This window comes from Patagioenas fasciata, chromosome 2, assembly GCF_037038585.1.
Source record: "Patagioenas fasciata isolate bPatFas1 chromosome 2, bPatFas1.hap1, whole genome shotgun sequence".
NCBI classification, from domain to species: domain Eukaryota; kingdom Metazoa; phylum Chordata; class Aves; order Columbiformes; family Columbidae; genus Patagioenas; species Patagioenas fasciata.
Genome location: NC_092521.1, coordinates 106,753,567 through 106,773,427, shown reverse-complemented (window position 1 = coordinate 106,773,427; position 19,861 = coordinate 106,753,567). Strand labels below are relative to the sequence as shown.

The following is a 19,861-nucleotide window of genomic DNA, read 5'->3' as shown; positions in this document are numbered from 1 at the left end:
ATATCCTAAGGCCACTTGACCTCTCCTCATACAAATATTGCATACCTATGGTCCCCAGTGAACTGTATACCATGGTTGAAAAAGGAATGGAAATAAGAAAGAGTATTTCCTTGTTTCTCAAACTTTTTGCTTGCTTCTCCTTTTCAAACCCTCAGTAAAAAAAGGCTAAGTTTTGCTGTTTCAATTTACTTACCTATTTTCTCCTACAGCTGAGGCTTGTGAGGTGGCAGGGTCTTCTGCAAAAAGTAGGTTACTTTTCCAGTATTCAGTTATCTGACTAGCAGAATACTGTGATGTTTGGACTACACCTCTGAATTTACTCCTTTGAAGTGCTATGCAGAGTTTGAAAGAACGTATCAGAACATCTGTGTTCTGTGCTCAGAATTATCATCATCATCTGCATTTAGATGAACCATGGAATTTTACTCCTGTTGCTTCCATCTGACCACCCCAACTCACAATTTCTCCCTGCAGACAGAGAGCTCCTTTTCCATCAAATGATGTATCAAGGGAAAAACATTCCAGGCCTTCCTCATTCTTCACATTAATTCTGTCAAACTACTTTTTCCCCTTCTTGTTTTGTGCATGCCATGCATAAATGATTCTGTACACAGCACAGGGCAACTCCAGATATGTAAATAAATAAATTCTACAGTATTTTCAAAATCACTATGTGCCAGTGACCTCCTAGTCTCAAGCAGAGGTGGCATATTGTTTTACCTTTGGGTAGTTTTAAAATCAAGGTCTTACTAGTATAAACTGAAAGATGATTGCACAAGTCAGAAATAGAACGTTTTAGCACTTGACATAAATGCAAACTTAAAAATTATTAATATTATGACAAATCTATATAAAGGAATATTTATTTTAAAAAATGTTTTATTTGTTATTCTTCTGTTATGTACTCCAGTGTCACACCCTGAAGCACATGCAGAAAATGACAGGTGAATCTTGACAACTCCCACCTTAGCCTTGGAGCTAACGTGCTAAAATACAGAATTTACCTTGCTCATAGATCTGCCCCAGTATTAATCATAACTTCCTAATGGTGCTAGGTAGCACAATGGAATATCTGTGTTCTTCACAGTGAAGTTCCCACAGATCCAGTCCTATCACAAAGATGTATGTATGGTGTTTCAGGATAAGCCTGTTCTGTCTGCTTTAAAGGATGCTAAAATGGCTGTTCTGCTTGCCCCCCACCTCCAGCCATGTATGTGCCCTCCTAACTCTTTTTGCATATCACATTTAGTGATTACCTGTCCATATTGCAAGTTTAACTCGCTGAGCTGACAGAGAAGTAACCCATAAGAAAACCTTCAAAACATTAAATTAACAAGATAATCCAACAAACCCCATCACGTAGAATTAACACATCTGATGCAGAGCTGAGTAGGGTAACACATGTCCAAGGATTACAGAAGCAGCATAAGGTCACTTCTCTTAGGAACAGTCTGCTGCATTTCAATTGCATTAGATTCAACACAAAACTGCACCGTTAATCACAATTAATATACTCATAGGATTCAAAGAGCAGGCAAGAGACTCAACACACATCTAAAATTTCTGCTTAGCACTCAAGAACAAGGCACGGGATCATTACACATGGGAAACTCCTCAAGACACTACCTATATAACCACAAGAAGATGCCTTAAACTTTAGGGCAGTCAAATGCACTTGGCTGCCTACAGGCCCTGACTAAATTAAAATACCTAAATCCTTACTACTCCTACTCTCTGCTTCTTCGACTAAAAGATGCCACCCCCTGAAGCAGCAGTTGTTGAAAATGATGGTGCTTTAGCTTATACCCCCAGAAATGTAAATTAATAATGCCTCCCCATACTCCACCAAATTAAAAGCTGGAGGAAAAGCATCCATTCAGTTTTGCTGCCTTTGAGGAAATAAATTATAACCTCTCAATAAGGACCACTACAAACAGATCTCTGCTGAGAATATCCACCACAGTTTTATATTAGCACCCTGTTTCAAAGTGACTACTAAAACTAGAAGATGCTAACCAACCTAAACATCACTGGCAACATAAGGCCATCAAAAACAGAAGGTTAAATTGAGAGCATTGTAAGGGTTAAACTTTTACAGGAAATTTTCCTAAACATAAATATCCTAAGTCACTACAAATATGACTAGAATGGGGCCCATAAATCTTAAGGAGGTAAACCAACACTAGAGGTCAACACAAGCCTCCAGTCTTGCATCCTGTATCTGGGATTCCATGGATTTTAGGCTCTCTGCAGTGCTTAAACTCTAGATACAGTTCATTCATTTTGGACCCTGATAATGCAAGGGTATTCCTTTACTTACCATCCTTCTCCTTAAGTCTCTAATGTCAACGAATAGCTTTGTGAGAACTTTAACAGAATCTGACTTCAGGACAGTAAAAGTGTAAATGGAGTAAGTAATTCGTCCAAGCAAAAAAAAAAAAGAAAAAAAACTTACAAAACCCAAATACCAGTTGATTCACTCCCCAATTATCCCTTAAATAATTAGCCTTTTTGACAGATAAAGTATGCCTAGCATACTAAAACATCATGCAGAAGTACTCATGATTTGGTACAGAACTGTCCACAAAATACTAGATAGCACTCCTGTATGTTCTTGATGAAATTAAAGTGTCTTGGGGATCTCACCAATGTATATAAATACCTGAAGGGAGGGTGCAAAGAGGAGGGAGCCAGGCACTCTTCCATGGTTCCCAGTGACATGATTAGAGGCCATGGATACAAACTGAAATACGGGAAATTCCCTCTGAACATCAGGAAACAACTTTCTTTTACTGTGAGGGTGACTGAGCACTGGCATAGGTTGCCCAGAGAGGTGGCTGTAGATAGGAGATAGTCAAAAGCCATCTGGACATGGTCCTGGGAAACTGGCTGTAGAGAGCCCTGCCTGAGCAGAGGGGCTGGACCAGATGATCTTCAGAGCTCCTTTCCAACTTCAAACGATCTGTGACTGTGATTTCAGTAGGTGCTGCCTTAGGGCAGAGATAGAGGGTATGGGAAAAAATTTCGTGTCAGAAACAGAGCTGCTGTTGATAGCAATTCATGTTTACATAACACTTTCTGCATGCAAATTGTGCTCATTACCTCACTTTCAGAGACATATACGCTGTGTCTAATTAAATCCATCAAAGAGGTCTTCTACTGAGTTGAATTGGAAGCAGAGTAGGAATCAGTATGAATAAGGTTAAGTCTGAGGCTCAGTATGATGTAAACATCCTGTAAGGATGTTGAGTATTTCCAAGAGACAGGTTTAAAAAACAAATCGAAAAAACATTAACCTTCCTTTTCCCTTGCTTCAGACTGATGAAGAGAAATGCCTTGACAAAGGCAATGGAATAGCAAAAAGCAAAGGAGTTTCCTGAATCCTAAACTCTTTCCTCTTTCATACTATGCCCTGTCACACACCCCCATCTATTCCGCCCTCCCCCACTCCCCCCCCCAATTACCCAGGATTCTAAATGCTGTCTGTATATTCATATTTAATTCCAAAGTCATCAATATCTCTAAAAAAACCCACCTCTTCCAGAATATGCCCCAAGGGCTTGTATTCTCACCAGTCTTAATACTAGGGCAGGAAATTTACCTGCTTTACCTGACTTTACAAATGGAAGGGAACTGATAGTGACTCCTACTTCCTTTGGGAGATGACCAGAATCTGTGAGAAAAACTCAAACATCTCTTTTCAGATTCGTATCTTTAAGCACAGATTCATAAACGGTGGCTTATTCTAAATGAACCTTTTATCCCCTTCACTAGCTTTACTGCATACCAAAGAGTACTCTCCTGCTGGAAAAAATCCGATTTTCGATTTGTCTACCAGCTCATCGCTTGGAAAGATTCAAGAGAATGACAAACTAATGAATTTAATCCTGTAAGAGCTACAAAATGCATACCGTGTATTAAAAACAAACAAACAGCAAAGCAGCTCATGTATATTCATCATGGTTTTCTGGACATCTTTAGTCCTCGGTTACTGTCCTGAACACAAAATTGTGATTTCACTTTCTCTACAAGAATCACTATCCTTGATCACGTAGGCCTGCACATTAAAGGAAACAACACACTAGTTGGGCACAGTCATAATTGAATGGTTTGGCATATCCAACTGGGCTTGAGTTGAAGCTTGTGTCCAATGAGGCCACAGACAATTGTTCTGGCATGCTGGCTGATACTGAATCACATCCTGAAGACACAAGCAAGTCTTTCATTGCACCAAAACTGGACGCAGGAAGAGGGAGAAGAAGATGAGGGAAATGAGAAAAGGAAAACAAGGGGATATGTTCTGCCAGAGTAATTAGACCACACAGAATTTTCAAACATGACAGCAAGAGTCTGTTTATCACAAATTTTAGTAACAGCATTAATGAAAGGTTTCAGTGGACTTAAGCAGAGACAGACTGCTCATCGTTTTGCAAAGCTGCTAGCTGTAGTAGCATTACTTAAGCAATGTAGTCAGCAAGTGTTGCTAAACAAATTCCACCGGTTGATTTCTGCAGTCACTTCAGAGCCAGAAATAACAAGCAAGCACTGTGACTTCTGAATTTTTAAAAAGAAAGAAGTTTAAGAAAGAGTATGTTTTAAAATACTTTACTGGAAAATACTACATTTATGAAAATACTGTATAGAAATTTAATGCCAGCAGCATTACACTGAAATTGAAGATAAAATTGTTGAAGCTTTTTCTCCCACTTTATGTGGAAATAATAAAAAATCACGATAATAAAAAAATAATCATAAATCATAAGCCATTTCACTACAGATGTCTTCTAAAAATGTCTCAATGTAGGAACTGTAGGAATTCTGCTCCCGTATCATTTACACTTACAGCATCTAAAAAAACAACTGATGATCTATAACAGGTAAGAATATGCTGAACAGTACATTTTTCAAGCAAAAAACAAGTACCTGCAAAATGCACTTATCTTACATCAGTTTGATTCCATAATTTCTGAATGGTTATATAAAGAGGGTATGAGAAATAATCCCTTGAAAATCATCCTGAAAGTTTTAAGTCATGGCCTGACGTCCTGCCGTACCATATCAAGAACACAAAAGTGCTAGGAAAAGCATTACATTCAGAAAGTACTACAACATCTTACCATGCCGGGAAGGATTCCTGTTTGTGACCTCTAATTTATCATGGAAGCCAGGACTCCTGCCAAGACCTTCAACATCTACATCAAGGCTGGTGAAGCCATTTACTTGATTTCTGTCCCTGGGGACAGTGTTAATGCGGGTCGGGATAGGTTCAAATGTAGGGTCTAACTCCAAGATAAGCCTGTTCAGTTGCTCAATAGACTGATCAATATCCAAAGTTGGAGAAGCTGGCAAGTCATCCGAGTTCTGTCCTCGATCCAGGGCATTTGTTTCCCTCTGAGGCACTGGCCTTGACTTTACAGTCTCAGCACTGGCATGTTCTGCAGCTTCAGCAGCACATGGCATGCTTCCCAGGCCCCTTTGCACAGCATCTCTGCTGCTGGAACCACGTGTTGGGGTGTCCGGGACTTGGGCCTGGCTCTGGACACTCCCCACAGTGTTATGAATGCCGACCCTGATTTCATTCTCTGGTGCAAAACCGTATTGGTGAGTGACCATCTGCTGCTGGCGTACCCAGGTCTGAGTAGAGTAGTTGTTTGGGCCATAGGCTTGAGGCTGGGGTGAGGTACAGGGATTCCGTTGCAATTGCCGAGTTGACTTTGGTTCAGTGCTTCCAAATGATCTCTCATAGAGGGGATCCACACCAATTCCCAGGTCTGGAGCAAAAGCATTGTGATGCTCTTCCCCAGTGTTACTTCCAAAGCCATCTGAAAGAAGTGAGTTCTGACTGCTTTTGTGACAACTAAAGTTCCCTAAGTGGGTGGAGTGTTGCCCTTCAGAGGAAGACAAAGTCCCAATGCTGTCCACACTGTGAAGGTCATGATTAGGCATTTCGTCATCCAGAATATCGGTCTCCCTGTCCTTCAGTTTGGTGTCTCCATTCACATGAACTTGAGCTGGGACTATGTGGTGAGTTCCACTGTACTTGCTTCGAACATCAGTCATATCCTTGGTGGTGCTGACAGGATCCTCCAGACCAAAGCCACTAAGTAACTGGTTCAGTTCAGCCTTTTCTTGTAGGCTCAGACCCCGTTTGACTCCTGGCCCAAGGTGTTCCTCAGTCTTGTCTGTCCTGATGGAAGCTGTTGAGTGTCCTGAATCACTGCTGACAGACAGGGTATGATCACTATGATCAGGACTGCCAGTCACGGGAACACCCTGAGCAACACCAGGGATGCTGCTGTCTGAAGAGCTCTTCTTTCTCACTTTTGCGTACAGACTGCCATCAATGGGACCTTGGGTATGCAGCACTGTGGAAAGATAAGCAAGAAGGAAAGGGAGAGAAAAGGACAAGGCATTACATAAGGGCTTTGGCTGGTGTTGTACCACATGACAGAAGTACTGCTAATACTAATGGTATTGTTACTGCAAAACTAAATTTGCTCTACAAATATAGTATCAACCAATAGTATTAACTTCTCTCATGTTTCAATTTGTAACAGGTTTCTTGACAGAAACATAACATGCCTTTCATAGCTCAAGACCAAAAACAGTTCCCTCTTTTTTCCATTTTGAATGCATGTTTATGGCTCCACAAACTCTTCGTACTAATTTGAAGAATCAGAGCGCTAGAAATTTGAGAGGCTGCTACCGTGCATTCCATTTAGAGCAAGAATGGTAGGAACCTGCCAGCAATACTTGCCTTGAACATAAATCATGCAATACCAGTTCATCCATTTCTACTTGATAGTCTAACTAGACTACAAAGAATCATTTGCTCCTTTTCTTGGTGGTGCAAGGAAAAAACAGGCTTTCAATCAGAGCTGCAGTCTGTGCAACAATATGTAAGGCCTCTTCACAAAGGCATGCACAAGGAAGTGTTAGACTATGAAATTTCTATACAGGTGTGGAGGATCTGGTATGCACTTCAAGTTTCAATTTTAAGAAGCAAGGCCATAATCCCTTAGAAATAAAAAAATAACTCCTCCATCAATGATGGGAAGAACCTCAATTTCTGATCTCCGAGGTACTCACTCAACTAAAGTGTATGCATAACCAGTGGAGGGCTTCACTTAAGTGACTATATTGCTTTTGATCCTAGAACTGTTACTGGCATCCATGTACCCTGCTGCTTCTTGCTATTTCCAGGCACACATCCTGTATTTTTTAATCTGATATATTGATTTTCTCTCATGTTACAACCACCAGCCCATCTTCATTATTTCCTTTCAATAATCAGCAAGAATTAATCATAGAATCATTTTGTTTGGAAAAGATCCTCAGGATCATCAAGTACAACCATTAACCTAACTCTGGCACTAAAACATGTCCCTAAGAACCTCATCTATAAATGCCTTTTAAACACCCCCAGGGATGGTGACTCCACCCCTTCCCTGGACAGCCTGTTCCAATGCCTGACAACCCCTTCCATGAAGAATTTTTTCCTAATATCCAATCTGAACCTCCCCTAGTGCAACTTGAGGCCGTTTCCTCTTGTTCTATCCCTTGCTACCTGGGAGAAGAGACCAACACCCTCCATGCTACAACCTCCTTTCGGGTAGCTGTAGAGAGTGATAATGTCTCCCCTCAGCCTCCTGTTCTCCAGGATAAACAGCCCCAGTTCCCACAATTGCTCCTCATCAGACTTGTGCTCCAGGCCCCTCACCAGCTTCATTGCCCTTATCTGAACACAGGATTCAGGGTGTGGCCTCACCAGTGCTGAGTTCAGGGGCACAATCTCTCTTCTAGTCCTGCTGGCCACACTATTCCTGATACAAGCCACGATGCTGTTGGCCTTTTTGGCCACTTGGGCACACTGCTGGTTCATATTCAGCTGGCTGTTCATCAACACCCCCAGATCCTTTTCAGCCAGGCAGTTTTCCAGCCACTCTTCCCCTAGCCTGTAGCACTGCCTGGGGTTGTTGTGATCCAAGTGCAGGACACAGCACCTGGCCTTGTTGAACCTCATACAACTGGCCTCAGCCTAATGATCCAGCCAGTCCAGATCCCTCTGTATGGCCAATCCTACCCTCCAGCAGACCAACACTCTCACACAATTTGGTGTCATCTGCAAACTTAGTAAGGGTGCACTCAATCCCCTCATCCAGATAATTGATAAAGAGATTGAACAGAACTGGACCCAATACTGAATCCTGAGGAAGACCAGCCGTGACCAGCTGCCAACACAATTTGGCTCTGTTCACCACAATAAAGGCAAAACATACAGGAGAAAGTCAAGGGAATCACAAGTTAGTGACTAAAATCTCAGCCTTAGAATTGTCTCTTATATGCATACTTCTACATGATTTATCACATAGGTAATACTTTAGATACTATGTTTTACTTCTAACAGGAATCACGAAAAATAGGTACTCAACAATAACAAATATGAAATACATACAAAATAGGTAATTAGATTTGTTGAAAAAAATCTCAAGAACACAAACTTGAGCAGATTTTTATAGACAAACAGGAAGTAAAAAAAAAATAAAATCCACTGGAGTTAAAAATACTACTGCGAGAATAATCTCTTCCATATTATTTCAGTACTACCAACACTGTTAATAGATAAAACCACAGAACACTGAATACAGTGGTTTCCCTCTGGAACATTTTAAAAGGTCAAGGGCTTATTTGAATCCAGCTTATTTTATCCAACTTTTTCCTACCTCTGCCGGTCAGAGCTTTTAAAGCTCTCCTTGACATATAGACCAAAGAGAAGAAACAAGAATATGCCTTTTGCGGCTTTAAGATCGTTTATTGGACTTGTTTGTCCAACTCCCATACACATCACACAGGTTAGACCAACCTGAGGTTGAGTATGGGTACTGGGCTCTTACCCAATGCTGAAAATTAACACCATTAGTTCTTTTTCTTATGAAAAGCTTCAGGAGTAAATATTTCTACTGTCCACAAAACCAAGAAAGTAAAGCGAGAAGTTCTACTTTCAAGGGATTTGATGCTCCTTTACAAAAACATTCATATTAAGCAAAAGTTTCTAATTAACTTTTCCTACGCATAGTTTGAGAATTGTTTGATAATAAGAAAAGTAGTCCATTACAATTTAGGAACAGGCAGATTTTTGTCAAAGCTAAAAACAGCTTTTAGTCTACATCTGTGGCAGTTCCAGAATCAAAAGAGCCATGGAGACCCCAACGCATTGCAGCATCAGCTTTACCATACACTTTCAAAATGTACTTATGATGGCATTGTGATCGTGAAGCTCCTCAACTAGGAAGCTTTTCTAAGCAATACCATTTTAGAAAAAGCATTATTCAGAAATTGTACCCATGATGGCAATGAATTCATTGGTTTATAATGGCAAGAAAAGTGGTCTGGTTGGAAAAAGCCTTAATTATGGGACACACTGCCAAGTTTCCATCAGTTAAAATACTTACCCACTGGAGGTTATATGGTAAGTTTTAAAAATTTCAGCTAATAATAAAGGAAAACTTTTTACTCTTTAAGGACTTAGGTACTTGCCTGATGTTGATTTTAAAAAGAGTACAGGCAATAGACCAAAATACTCCTTTTTAGAACAAGTCATCAGGATAGGGAAAAAAGAAAACAATTCCTCTTGCTGTAGAATTTCTCTATCGGCAAACTGTTAGAAGTTTGCTGAAGTTTATGATGTGCAAATCTCATGGTGGAAAGAGCTTCTATGCATGAGGTTGAATGTCTGTGTACACATATCTAAAAAAAATACTTATGAAAAAAGATACCATATCTAAGGAAAATATATCCAATCAATGGTTTCTCAACCTCTCTTATGCTGTGATTTCTCTAAGTTCTCACTATTGCTAGGGCAGTGAAGCACACTTGGCGTTTCACGTGGAATTATTTAATACAGTTACTGCAATACATTGCAAAAACTAAACAAGAAAAATCAAAACAAAACAAAAAAATACCACACTACAAGTAAGTATTATATGACTTGTTTTCTTTTCTGTGTGCTTAGAGTTTAAAAACTAGGGAAAAAAAAAAAAAAAAAGAATACAAAACTGCTGTGTTTTGAATATTTGAATATCCTGACACAAAATAGACATGAAGAGGTTACAGGTCTGAACTGGAATGCAGCTAAGCAAATACAGGACTAGTACACTTGAACCATTAAGAACTCTTCCTGTCTGACTTTTCTGTTACCCAAAGCTAGGCACAGTGTTGTAAATCTTTCAAACATACTTGTCAGCCATAACTGTCTCACATCGGATGAAACATTCTAGCATGCAGATTTGGTTTGCCATACAGAATTGTTAAGTACAAAATCTAATTCTCAAGCGCAGCCACAGCAGTAATGGAAAACCTTTGTGCTTTTTCTTCCATTAGCCCTTCCTGTATCATCACACAGTGCCATCCAAGCATAGAAACAGGCATACAGGCAAGAAGATGGACAGACTGCCAGTGGACTACTGACCCAAGGGTTTTGCACATGTGTGCTCTGTAAGGTTCAGAGACAACCCAGCCCAGCACATCTTCCACTAATACAAAATTATCAAATTTATTCTGCATGTTGCCCAGAATGCTGAGCAACCACAAATCATTTGGGAGTCTCCCAAATAGTGAAGTGTACAGCTTCCATTCTGAAAAAAAGAGACATGAGTTCAGCTTGTCAGTAGCATCACTATTTAAAATTATGCCATTTCATTAGCAAAAAAACCAAACCAAACAAGCAAAAAAAAACCTACCAAAACCAATAACAACAAAAAGCAAGCCACCAAAACACACCAACCACAACAGAAAATGAAATGTGAACAACAAAACTACAGTCACAGAAGTGGACTTTAAATCTCAAGAATTGCTCATCTCCACTCTATGTTTCCATTTGAAACAAAGAAAGCTTTTTAAGACAGGTTTTGTTGGTTTGGTTTGGCTTCTCGGCTTTTGTTGTCATCGTCGTTTTTTAAATCTGTACTGTATCTCTACACAAAAATTGGAAATTGTGCAAAAATAACTCATCAATGTATTTTTAATGGTGTTAAGAACTAGCACCATTGGATATAAAGATGAAAACAGCTTTCAGAAGAAGATGGGGTTTTGGTCGCTTATGATCTTTGCTTGCAGCTTACCCATTAAGTGTGCAAACTAGAGCACTCAGATGCTTCTTTTGATCAGACTTTGGACTGGATACAATAGCTTTACAACATTCAAAAGCTTGTTGGAGTTTTGTTTTGTTTTTTTTCAAATTCTGAACAACTTACATTTCTTAGAGACTGTCCCTTTTCATATTGCATTTGTGCCATAGTAAAAAGCCTGAACTTACACTACTTCAGAATTCTGAGATGTCTTAAGTAAATTTAAAAACATATTTTCCTGATAAATGTGCAAGTTAAATGTCTGCCTTTTAACTCTCAGATGATTTCTCTGAACAGGTAGTGTTAACTGGTAAGTGTCAAGGAAGGCTGTAGGAATGTTTTAGACAAGTAAATCAGATGAAAGGAAGAAAAATTTTGCTAGAGGAATTTCTCCCTCCCCTCACCTGTCATGTAGATGAATGGAAATGTCTTTTTTTTTTTTTGCAAATAGATATTTTCAAAAATACTTAGAAGTACAGATCTCTACTACACTGAAGAATGGCTTCTATACTCATTTGAAGCTTGATTGATAGATAGATACTACTGGGAATGACAAGTGTCTCTCTGGGACTTCTCATAGGGTTTGGCTCAGGATGACCCAACACAAAAATTGGTTATAACAGATGCAGCAAATTTAAGAGAGGAAAGGTTCATGGTCAGGAGAGGAATGCTTACATGCACAAGTCTGTATATGTTCATGAGTCTGTATATGGAAACATCTTCCCCCCCCACACACACACACTTTTTTTTTTTTTTTTTTTTTAAATGGGGAAACTCAGTAAATCTGATCTGAAGCTTCAGCAGCAGTAACCATGTTTTTGCTACAGTATAGCCCCTGTTAAAAATAAAATCTCTGAAATCTGAGTTTCTGCTAAGAACCGCTTTGTATAAGCAACCAATGACTGTGACCTGCCTGGGCTTCCCAGTTACCACATGTACTAATGAATCACACAGCCCTGTCAGAACTGAACATCATGGCAGAAGGGGCAATCTAAGCATAATAGCATATCTATGAAATATTTTGGCACCATAAAATGGGCAACTAGGTTTTGTGGCATTCAGTGTCTCACACTGTTACCTCATGATTTGATGATACACGGAATGCCAGTGGATTACAAAGTCTGAACAGTTGTGGACATGAGTACTGTCTTATTCAGTGTCAGCCTGTGTTCATAACCAAAACAACAACATACCACTTATTAAGATGAACTTCACAATGAAAGAAACTAGCAGCTTGAAATATTGTATACACCCTGCATTATTATCTGATAAATGTAGAGTATCTAGTTGGAGGGAAATATACATGAAAGGAAAACCAAGAACTCGACTAGAAGAGCAAGCTATTGACCAGGATTCCCAGTCCTGCAATAACTATTTAAAGTGAGCATCTGGCTATATAAAAAAGGGATTTAAGCTGCACAAGGAAAATCTGATCAGTAAAGTGTGGGATCTAGATGTCCTACTTAAATATCTCACTGCCAAGCTTCAAAAATCCCTAAAGCAATTTCTCAAAGTATTGGCTCCCCAAACAGGGATCACACTAATCAAAAGTAGAATGGTGAGCCTAACAGACACTGCTTTTGATATTTATGCTAGAACTTGAGGAGTCATATTATGTTATCTGTCTACGAGCGAAGCGAGAAACAGAAATGTTTGGGACCAGCTGACTTTTAGCTGTGAACTTAAAGGTGAATACAGTATTGTTAGACTTCACAAGGAAACACCTTCAGTTGTGGGATAAAACAATTTACTTGCAACCAGACCATTTTGCTCTAGTAGGTAGCTGCCTTTTTTAGAAACCTCAAATAATCATAAAAACCCTATCTTTCTACCTTATAAACAGATGAGAAAGAATGAGACTCACAGCTAAACAAAAATCCAGCTACTCCTACGCACTCTGGATATTTAAACTTGCATCTCCTGATCATGAAACGCAATACATTGCACATAACATATAAAAATGAATTTCAAATTTGCACAGTTGTAGCAAAGCATTCTTAGATTTTTTTTTTTTTTTTAATGATGACAAGCACTTAAAGGTAATTACCCAGTAACGATTAAAAAAATTCTGATGTGTGATGCTGACAGTATTAGGAATTTTGTTTCACCTCAGACTTATGTAAGATTTGTCACTGCAAGTCCAGTGGAAAGAACACAACTTAGTTGAGGTAAAAAAAATAAACACTACCTAGGTTTTTCTTCCCCTCCTAAGTTGGTTTAGCAGGAATATGAAACGCTGTATGAGGAAATGATCATAATTTTGTTTTAAAATATAGCATTTCTGCTGGGGGGTCATACATATACAGTATCACACTCTGCAGACAGAGTCAGCATTTATAGAGCACATGTATACATCAGTGGTTTCACCTAAATGTTAAACTGGGCACCCCAAGATATGTTTCTGTACCAGAGTAATCCCAGGAATACTTAGATTTGTGGTAATTTTTCCCATTTAAAACAGTACATATCTGTCTCCAAAGGTTCAATGACATCATAGTAGAGAACATGCAAACATATATGCATATAAAATATACGTATGTACACTATTTTATATATATATATATACACATATATATGGTCTCTATATAAACTATATATATTATATATATACGTATATATATTTAAACTATATATATGGTTCATTTGTTCATGAAACCAGGACAAGTGAACTACTCAAAAATCTAGAAACCTTCAAAATACAAAGTTTTGAAGTAGTTCTCATATTATGTAACACCTTCATTTCCTATTCTACCTTTTTCTAAACCATAGCTTTTTTAATACCTCTGCACTAAGACTTTTGGACTTCACTTTACTCTGGTCTTCACGTTTTCGCCAAAAAAAGTGGTAACCAACTTAATTGGAAAAGTGAAGCTATGAATATAGGCAGGGAACATTTTTGACCTAAGAAAATTAAAAATATACTAGCAATGCACAATTTTATTTGTGCGCCTTGTTAAGTAATGGTACTGAAGAAGTTTTATGCATTTGATACCTCCTCTCAATGCATAACTCAATCCCTGCTCTCATTTTTTCCGAGGAAGCAACACTCTATAAAATGCGGGAGTAACACAGCTGTCAAAAAACAAGGGAGGTTCACAACGGTGGAGACCTAAGTAATGCTGGAATTTAGTTGACCAATCCAAAGGGCTCACTTTCTTTCAGTCTGACGTCCCTTACCAGGAGCTATTCCAACTCCCTCAACTGCGCAGGCTGAAGTCTGACAAAATTCCCACACTGAATCTGAATTGCACACACACACACCCCAGTATCAGGGACTCTCTTATAAATGAAAGCCTCAGAGCAAAGGGTATGTGTGTATTTTCACTCCCACACCTAATACACAAAGAACAACTTATATAAAAATTAGGAGCTGAAATACCAACACATACCAAATTCAGTGGCTTCCTTCCAAGCCTGTGTGTTTCCTGGCACTTCCCTCCTTGAAATCCAAATAGCCAAATGCAGGCTTGTGAGTTAAAAAGATGTTTCAGCCTTTTGACTTGTCCCCACATCTACCCCCTGTCCATTCACCACTTGTGAAAACAAATATAAATGCAAGCCGGCTAGGTAAACACATATATCACAAATTCAGCAAGAGCCGTTCTGACCCAGTCCACCTGAACAAAAAGAAGGCTGCAAATGCACAAACCTTTGCACACCATACCCTAGTTCATGTTGCAGCAAGAAACTTTACAGGAGATCTGGATTATTTTTTTCAACCCAATAAATAAATATTTCTACCTTCAGGCAAACCTGGACAAGTCCAGAGCTGCATTCCTTCAAAGTTAAATCTTTTTATGTGTGCTTGTCTTTTCCTTTCTCCCTCCCTAACAAACACAAGCCCTCATTCCTTGCAAACTCTTCCCATATAGTTCCTATAAAATTCATACAGAAATACACACAGTTTGTATTTCCAGCTCTTGAACCACAACAAAGTTTCTTACCTCTTTACTAGGCACGATCAGGAACTTTCTGCAACAGTCAACCATTGGCTCATTTAAATCAGCTAATATTCTCTAAGCAAAACCCTGCACAGAGGAAAGCCAGAGTTAGGGCAAACACCTCAGCCTAAGAAGGCGAATGTCTTCTACTCCTGCTGTTTGAGCTGCAGCTGCTGTTCCTGCTCCTGGAGGTAAATGGTCTTGCTTAAGAAGCATGAGACTTGTATCAGCCAGAAAAAGCAATGAAAATGTAAACACGAAGGAGGAGCCTGAGGGGACAATCACATTCAATGAAATTCTGAGCTCCTGGAGCCAGGGAGGAGGGGAAATGTATTGCCTGAAAAGGTAATTCAGTCTACAAGCTATTTCCTTCCAGTGGTTCTTTTCTCAGTCTGTTTCAACATCCAAATGAAGCCGAGTGAGTTTCAGCTCCCAGATCATTTAGCCACACACTTATGATTGCTTACTTTTGATGTCTTTTTCCTAAAACAAACAGCCTTCAGAAAACGATTTTCAGTTCTCCACACTGAACAATCAGGTTAGACGCTCTCATCCACATTTTCACGAATTCGTATATTAATGGAGTTCTCAAGCAAGAAGAGTTTTCTGGAAGTCCTGCAGTAGTAACACTTATTTTATGTAGCAGTTGCTGCTCTCAGGCCCTCAAACCCCAGCAGGCTTTGACTCCTCTGTCTCTGGAATAAATCAGCTCGAACTAAGGGGAGTGAGCCTGTGATTTCCTCCTTTATTAACAGCTGTAACCCACTACACAGCAGCCCGTGAACTTTTGTTTTAAACATTACTGCAAATGTACGCATGCAACACCACTAGACAGACATGTCCCTAGGCAACACTCACTTTCTATTTTGGGGACTGTCGAGACTTTAATGACTTCTCGGTTGAACAAAGGATAAAAGTGAATGCAACAGCATTCACAAAATACATTTAACTGCTCATTGCTTATGAGAGAGTTAGAAGTTGTGTTCAAATCTAATTCAGAAAGTACAGACTTTTCTGTTCTCGAGTTGCTGTTCCTGCAAATCAGTAAATGGCTGCACATGAAACCAGTCATCAGGACTCTGATAGGATATAAATCACACAGCACAAGCTATGTCAGCAATACTTTCCCAGAACCAGTGAACTGGCTCTTTCCTCTGGGATGATGCAGAATTACTTGTAAGCTGGAAAATTCCAGCATCTGCCTCAAAGATATGAAAAGAAACAAAAAGGTATGTTCAAAACTCTCAGCGTAAACTGGTGAGTTTCACTTAAGGTGCAAATTTAGTTCTGGTCTCACTACATTTTGGTTCTGTATGAAAAAAAAACCCAATTGTATTCCTTGCTTGAATTGCAGGCCTCTTTTACTCCTTTTTAAACCCACAGTGCATGTGCATGCTGGTGATCTTGGACCATTACAGTAGCACTCAGCACGCTTCAGTGTAGGATGAGGCTCAACACCAACACCTGCACTACCTAGGTAATCACAAGAAACCTGGACAAGATAATAACAGCTCTGCATAAATCAACTTATCCTGTGGATAGTTTATGTGCAACAGATTCATTCAGACAGATCACCATGCTGCTGAAATTTTATTGTTCTACACAGCCTTAGTGGTGCTCCACACAATCATTGCAGTAATGCTTTGGGAACTCAAACCCTGTGTAACTACAAGTTAAAACTAGCCATGGATGTGTTTAGAAATATATTCTCAAACCATTATCGCTCAACCAGTTTTGCTGATGCTTCCTCTGTGATCAGTTCCAGGCTTCATGCAACACATCACCTTTTGCAGTACTGGGTACCTCTCGTTGTGTGCATGTACTCACATCTGAGGACTATCAGATTACTGAATGTGCCAGTGTGGTCCAATTCAGGTATTTATTTAAATTAACATTTAAATTCTGTAACCCAGGCTACAAGATATCTCTTCAAAACTTCTATGTTGACTGTTGTGAGTACAGATGACACCTGGTCTGAACACAGCGGCAAAGAATGAACTGATCACAAGTTTGGGGAATAAGACATGGATCAGCATTGTGAATCCATATCGTCTTAGACCTTTGCATTGTCCAATCATGATGCCTTCTACAATCTGGAGACCTAAAACTGCATTTAGTGCAACTCTCAAACTGTGTTACAAAAAGTAGGTCCTGATTCGGTAAATTCGTCCCAATCTGTGAGATCAATTCCTGACTCATAAACATTCATCTCACAGTACATGATTACATTCTAGAGAGAGTTTTTAGAAAATTACAATTCAATGATAACAGAATGGGCTGGAAAGAAAGCAAAAAGATAAGAAGTAATCTTCTACCACTGTTTTTCCTTCCCCTGACTAACCAAGAGATTCAAGCAAATCCTGATGTTCATATATGCCTTCCATTTTAAATCACTAGTTTTCTAACATGAAATAGTAGTTAAGTCACCAGGCAGCCGTTTCTTTTGCTAAGCTGCTCAAGTCCTTGACTCTAACAGGAAAATAAAGGAGGCTGAAGAAAACAAGGCATGTATCACAAAACCAAGAAGTGAACAAACACTCTGAAAAGCAATCTACTGAGAGGGCTGCTGTTGGCAAAATGCTAACAAGCAGGACTATCAGGCTCACATGAGATCATTAAGCCCTGAATATTTTGAGAAACAAAGGAGAGGGCATCTGCGATCCTACAGAATCTTTATGTTGTGCAAGTGCTACGTTAGTATATTTCCCAACCATTCAAATGGATCACATCTCTACTTCAATGATTTTACAAGTACTCTGGCGTAAGATAAAACTGCTCCAGAAAGCGCAGCTTCTAGACCAGCAGCTGGCTGCTATCCAGCCAGCCAGCACAGATTCACCCTTAGAATACTGCTGTAACATGTAGTCACACTTTTGCCCACCTGGGAACAATATAAAATAATACCTGTGCCACAATCCAAAGTACAAAGAATAGACTGATACATTTATTACTGCAACCAAATATACAGGAGCTAGTATCTGTTGTGTCATTTTGATTTTAGGTCTGCAAACTCTTCTCAGTCATTTAACCACAGACTTAGTTTGAAGTAGCTTGTGCTTGGATAACCAGGAAAAGAATAACAAAACATCATGGTAGAGAAAACATCACCACAGGTACAAAATACTAAGCAAAGTTTAAGGGCATTACAGAGTCACTGAACTATGTGAAACTATTTCCTTCCATTTATTCCAAAAACAAAGCCCATCTTCAGGAACATGCCATTAATTCACACATGTATAATCCAAATGTTAAGGTTCAGAATTCATGATTATTCTTCCTTACAGCTGGAACACATTCACCTTGAGTCATTAGTTTTCTCCTACTATACTGTTAGGCTTCTAGTAAAAATCAGTTATGGTCATTAAATGTGAAGCAACAGAAAAACACTGATGACTCTATATGGTTGCTGAAAACTATAAAGGAGCACAGTAACATAAATTTATTCTTTCTGTTGAGTACGGAATGTGTAATTTAATAGTATTACCATTATTAATAAAATTGTTCCACCTCCCTATGGTGTTTTCAATAAACTGATCTGCAGGTGTTTCTAAACAAGTCCACATATTGGAAAGGGAAGCTGAGGCTCAGATACATTTAGCAGACGTCTTCGATTTCCTAACTTACTAATTAAACGGTTTTGCTCTGGGACTCAAGAGAACTGTTGTTTATGTTCAGGTATTAGAGCAATAGTAGAAGTAATATACAGCAACCTTGTATCATAATTATTGTAGTATTTACCTTTCTCAAAAAGAGATTTGATGATCTATGAATGCTCAATACAAGCATACACTAACATAATACAGTATGTAGTTTTGGTGGAAAATTTCTAATGTGCCTATATGATTTAGGAACAAAAGCTGATCCTACAAAGAATATTTTACGTGTATTCACTAAAAGGAACACAAGGAATAGCTTGATGCCAGAAACATAAGATGAGCTTCAGAAGTCTGGCAAGTCTCTGAAACAGGTATCGGACTAGGAAACATTCTTCAAGGTCAAGAGTAAGATAGAGAAATTACATAGAACATGAAGAACTGGAGATATAGTCTAGCATGCAGTACTTGAGAAACAGCTCAGTGCCCAAGGCCATCTCAGAAAATGCACAGATGAAGGCATACCACCGTGCTTCCACCTGTGCATAGTAAGAAAAATCCTCTTGCCCTTTCAGCAGGCAACATGTTTATATATTGATGGACCCCAGGAACAGAGAGAACAGTTCTAGTAAGGCAACTTTTTCTTTCACAGTTGGACACAAGATATCCACAAGAAGAAGTAGGGCTGGGTTAAGACAAAAAACCTTCCCTCTGCTTACTAGAAGTTGCCTCCTTCAGTTTAGTTCGGAATGAGTTCGAATGAGCTGCTCTTCCTCAGCACTCAGACACTGTCCATGTTTGAAAGCAGGACCAAGAGGAGGCATCATCAATATACAGGCAGATCTGAAGTCTGCCCTATCACTCAATTTCTCCTTATTGCTTAGCAGTCTGACCCAAAGCTCTCTGATGTTCATGGAAATATTTGCAAAGAACTCAAGCCTTAAATAGAGGGGATCACAGACGGACGTTTAACACTCAACAAGTGACACTTCCAGAGCAGGGGTAGAGGTTCCTAGAACAGCTTTCTGGGATTGATCCATGAATAACAAGTGCACTACCTTTAGCAAAGCTTCGCTTCCATCTACCAAGTACTACTGAAAAACTAGTAGAACAGGACAGCTCACTACACTAAAGGCTGCTATGGTTACTGGTACAGCTAATATTCTGCTGTTGGTCACTTAAAAAAAAATTACTCTCTCAC

At 39.2% G+C, this 19,861-nt stretch overlaps 1 protein-coding gene across 11 annotated transcripts in view; it reads right to left on the bottom strand.

Annotated features, from left to right (window-relative positions):
- The window catches only part of TNS3 (tensin 3), a 228,108-nt gene that overhangs the window by 67,957 nt on the left and 140,290 nt on the right, over nucleotides 1–19,861 (bottom strand). For all 11 annotated transcript variants that reach the window (XR_011737653.1, XM_071804682.1, XM_065829953.2 and 8 more), the window contains one exon: nucleotides 5,118–6,365. Coding sequence is in view for 10 of the 11 variants with exons in the window: in XM_071804682.1 (XP_071660783.1) it covers nucleotides 5,118–6,365 (1,248 nt within the window). In the remaining variant the exon portion in view is untranslated. The remainder of the gene's footprint in view (nucleotides 1–5,117; nucleotides 6,366–19,861) is intronic.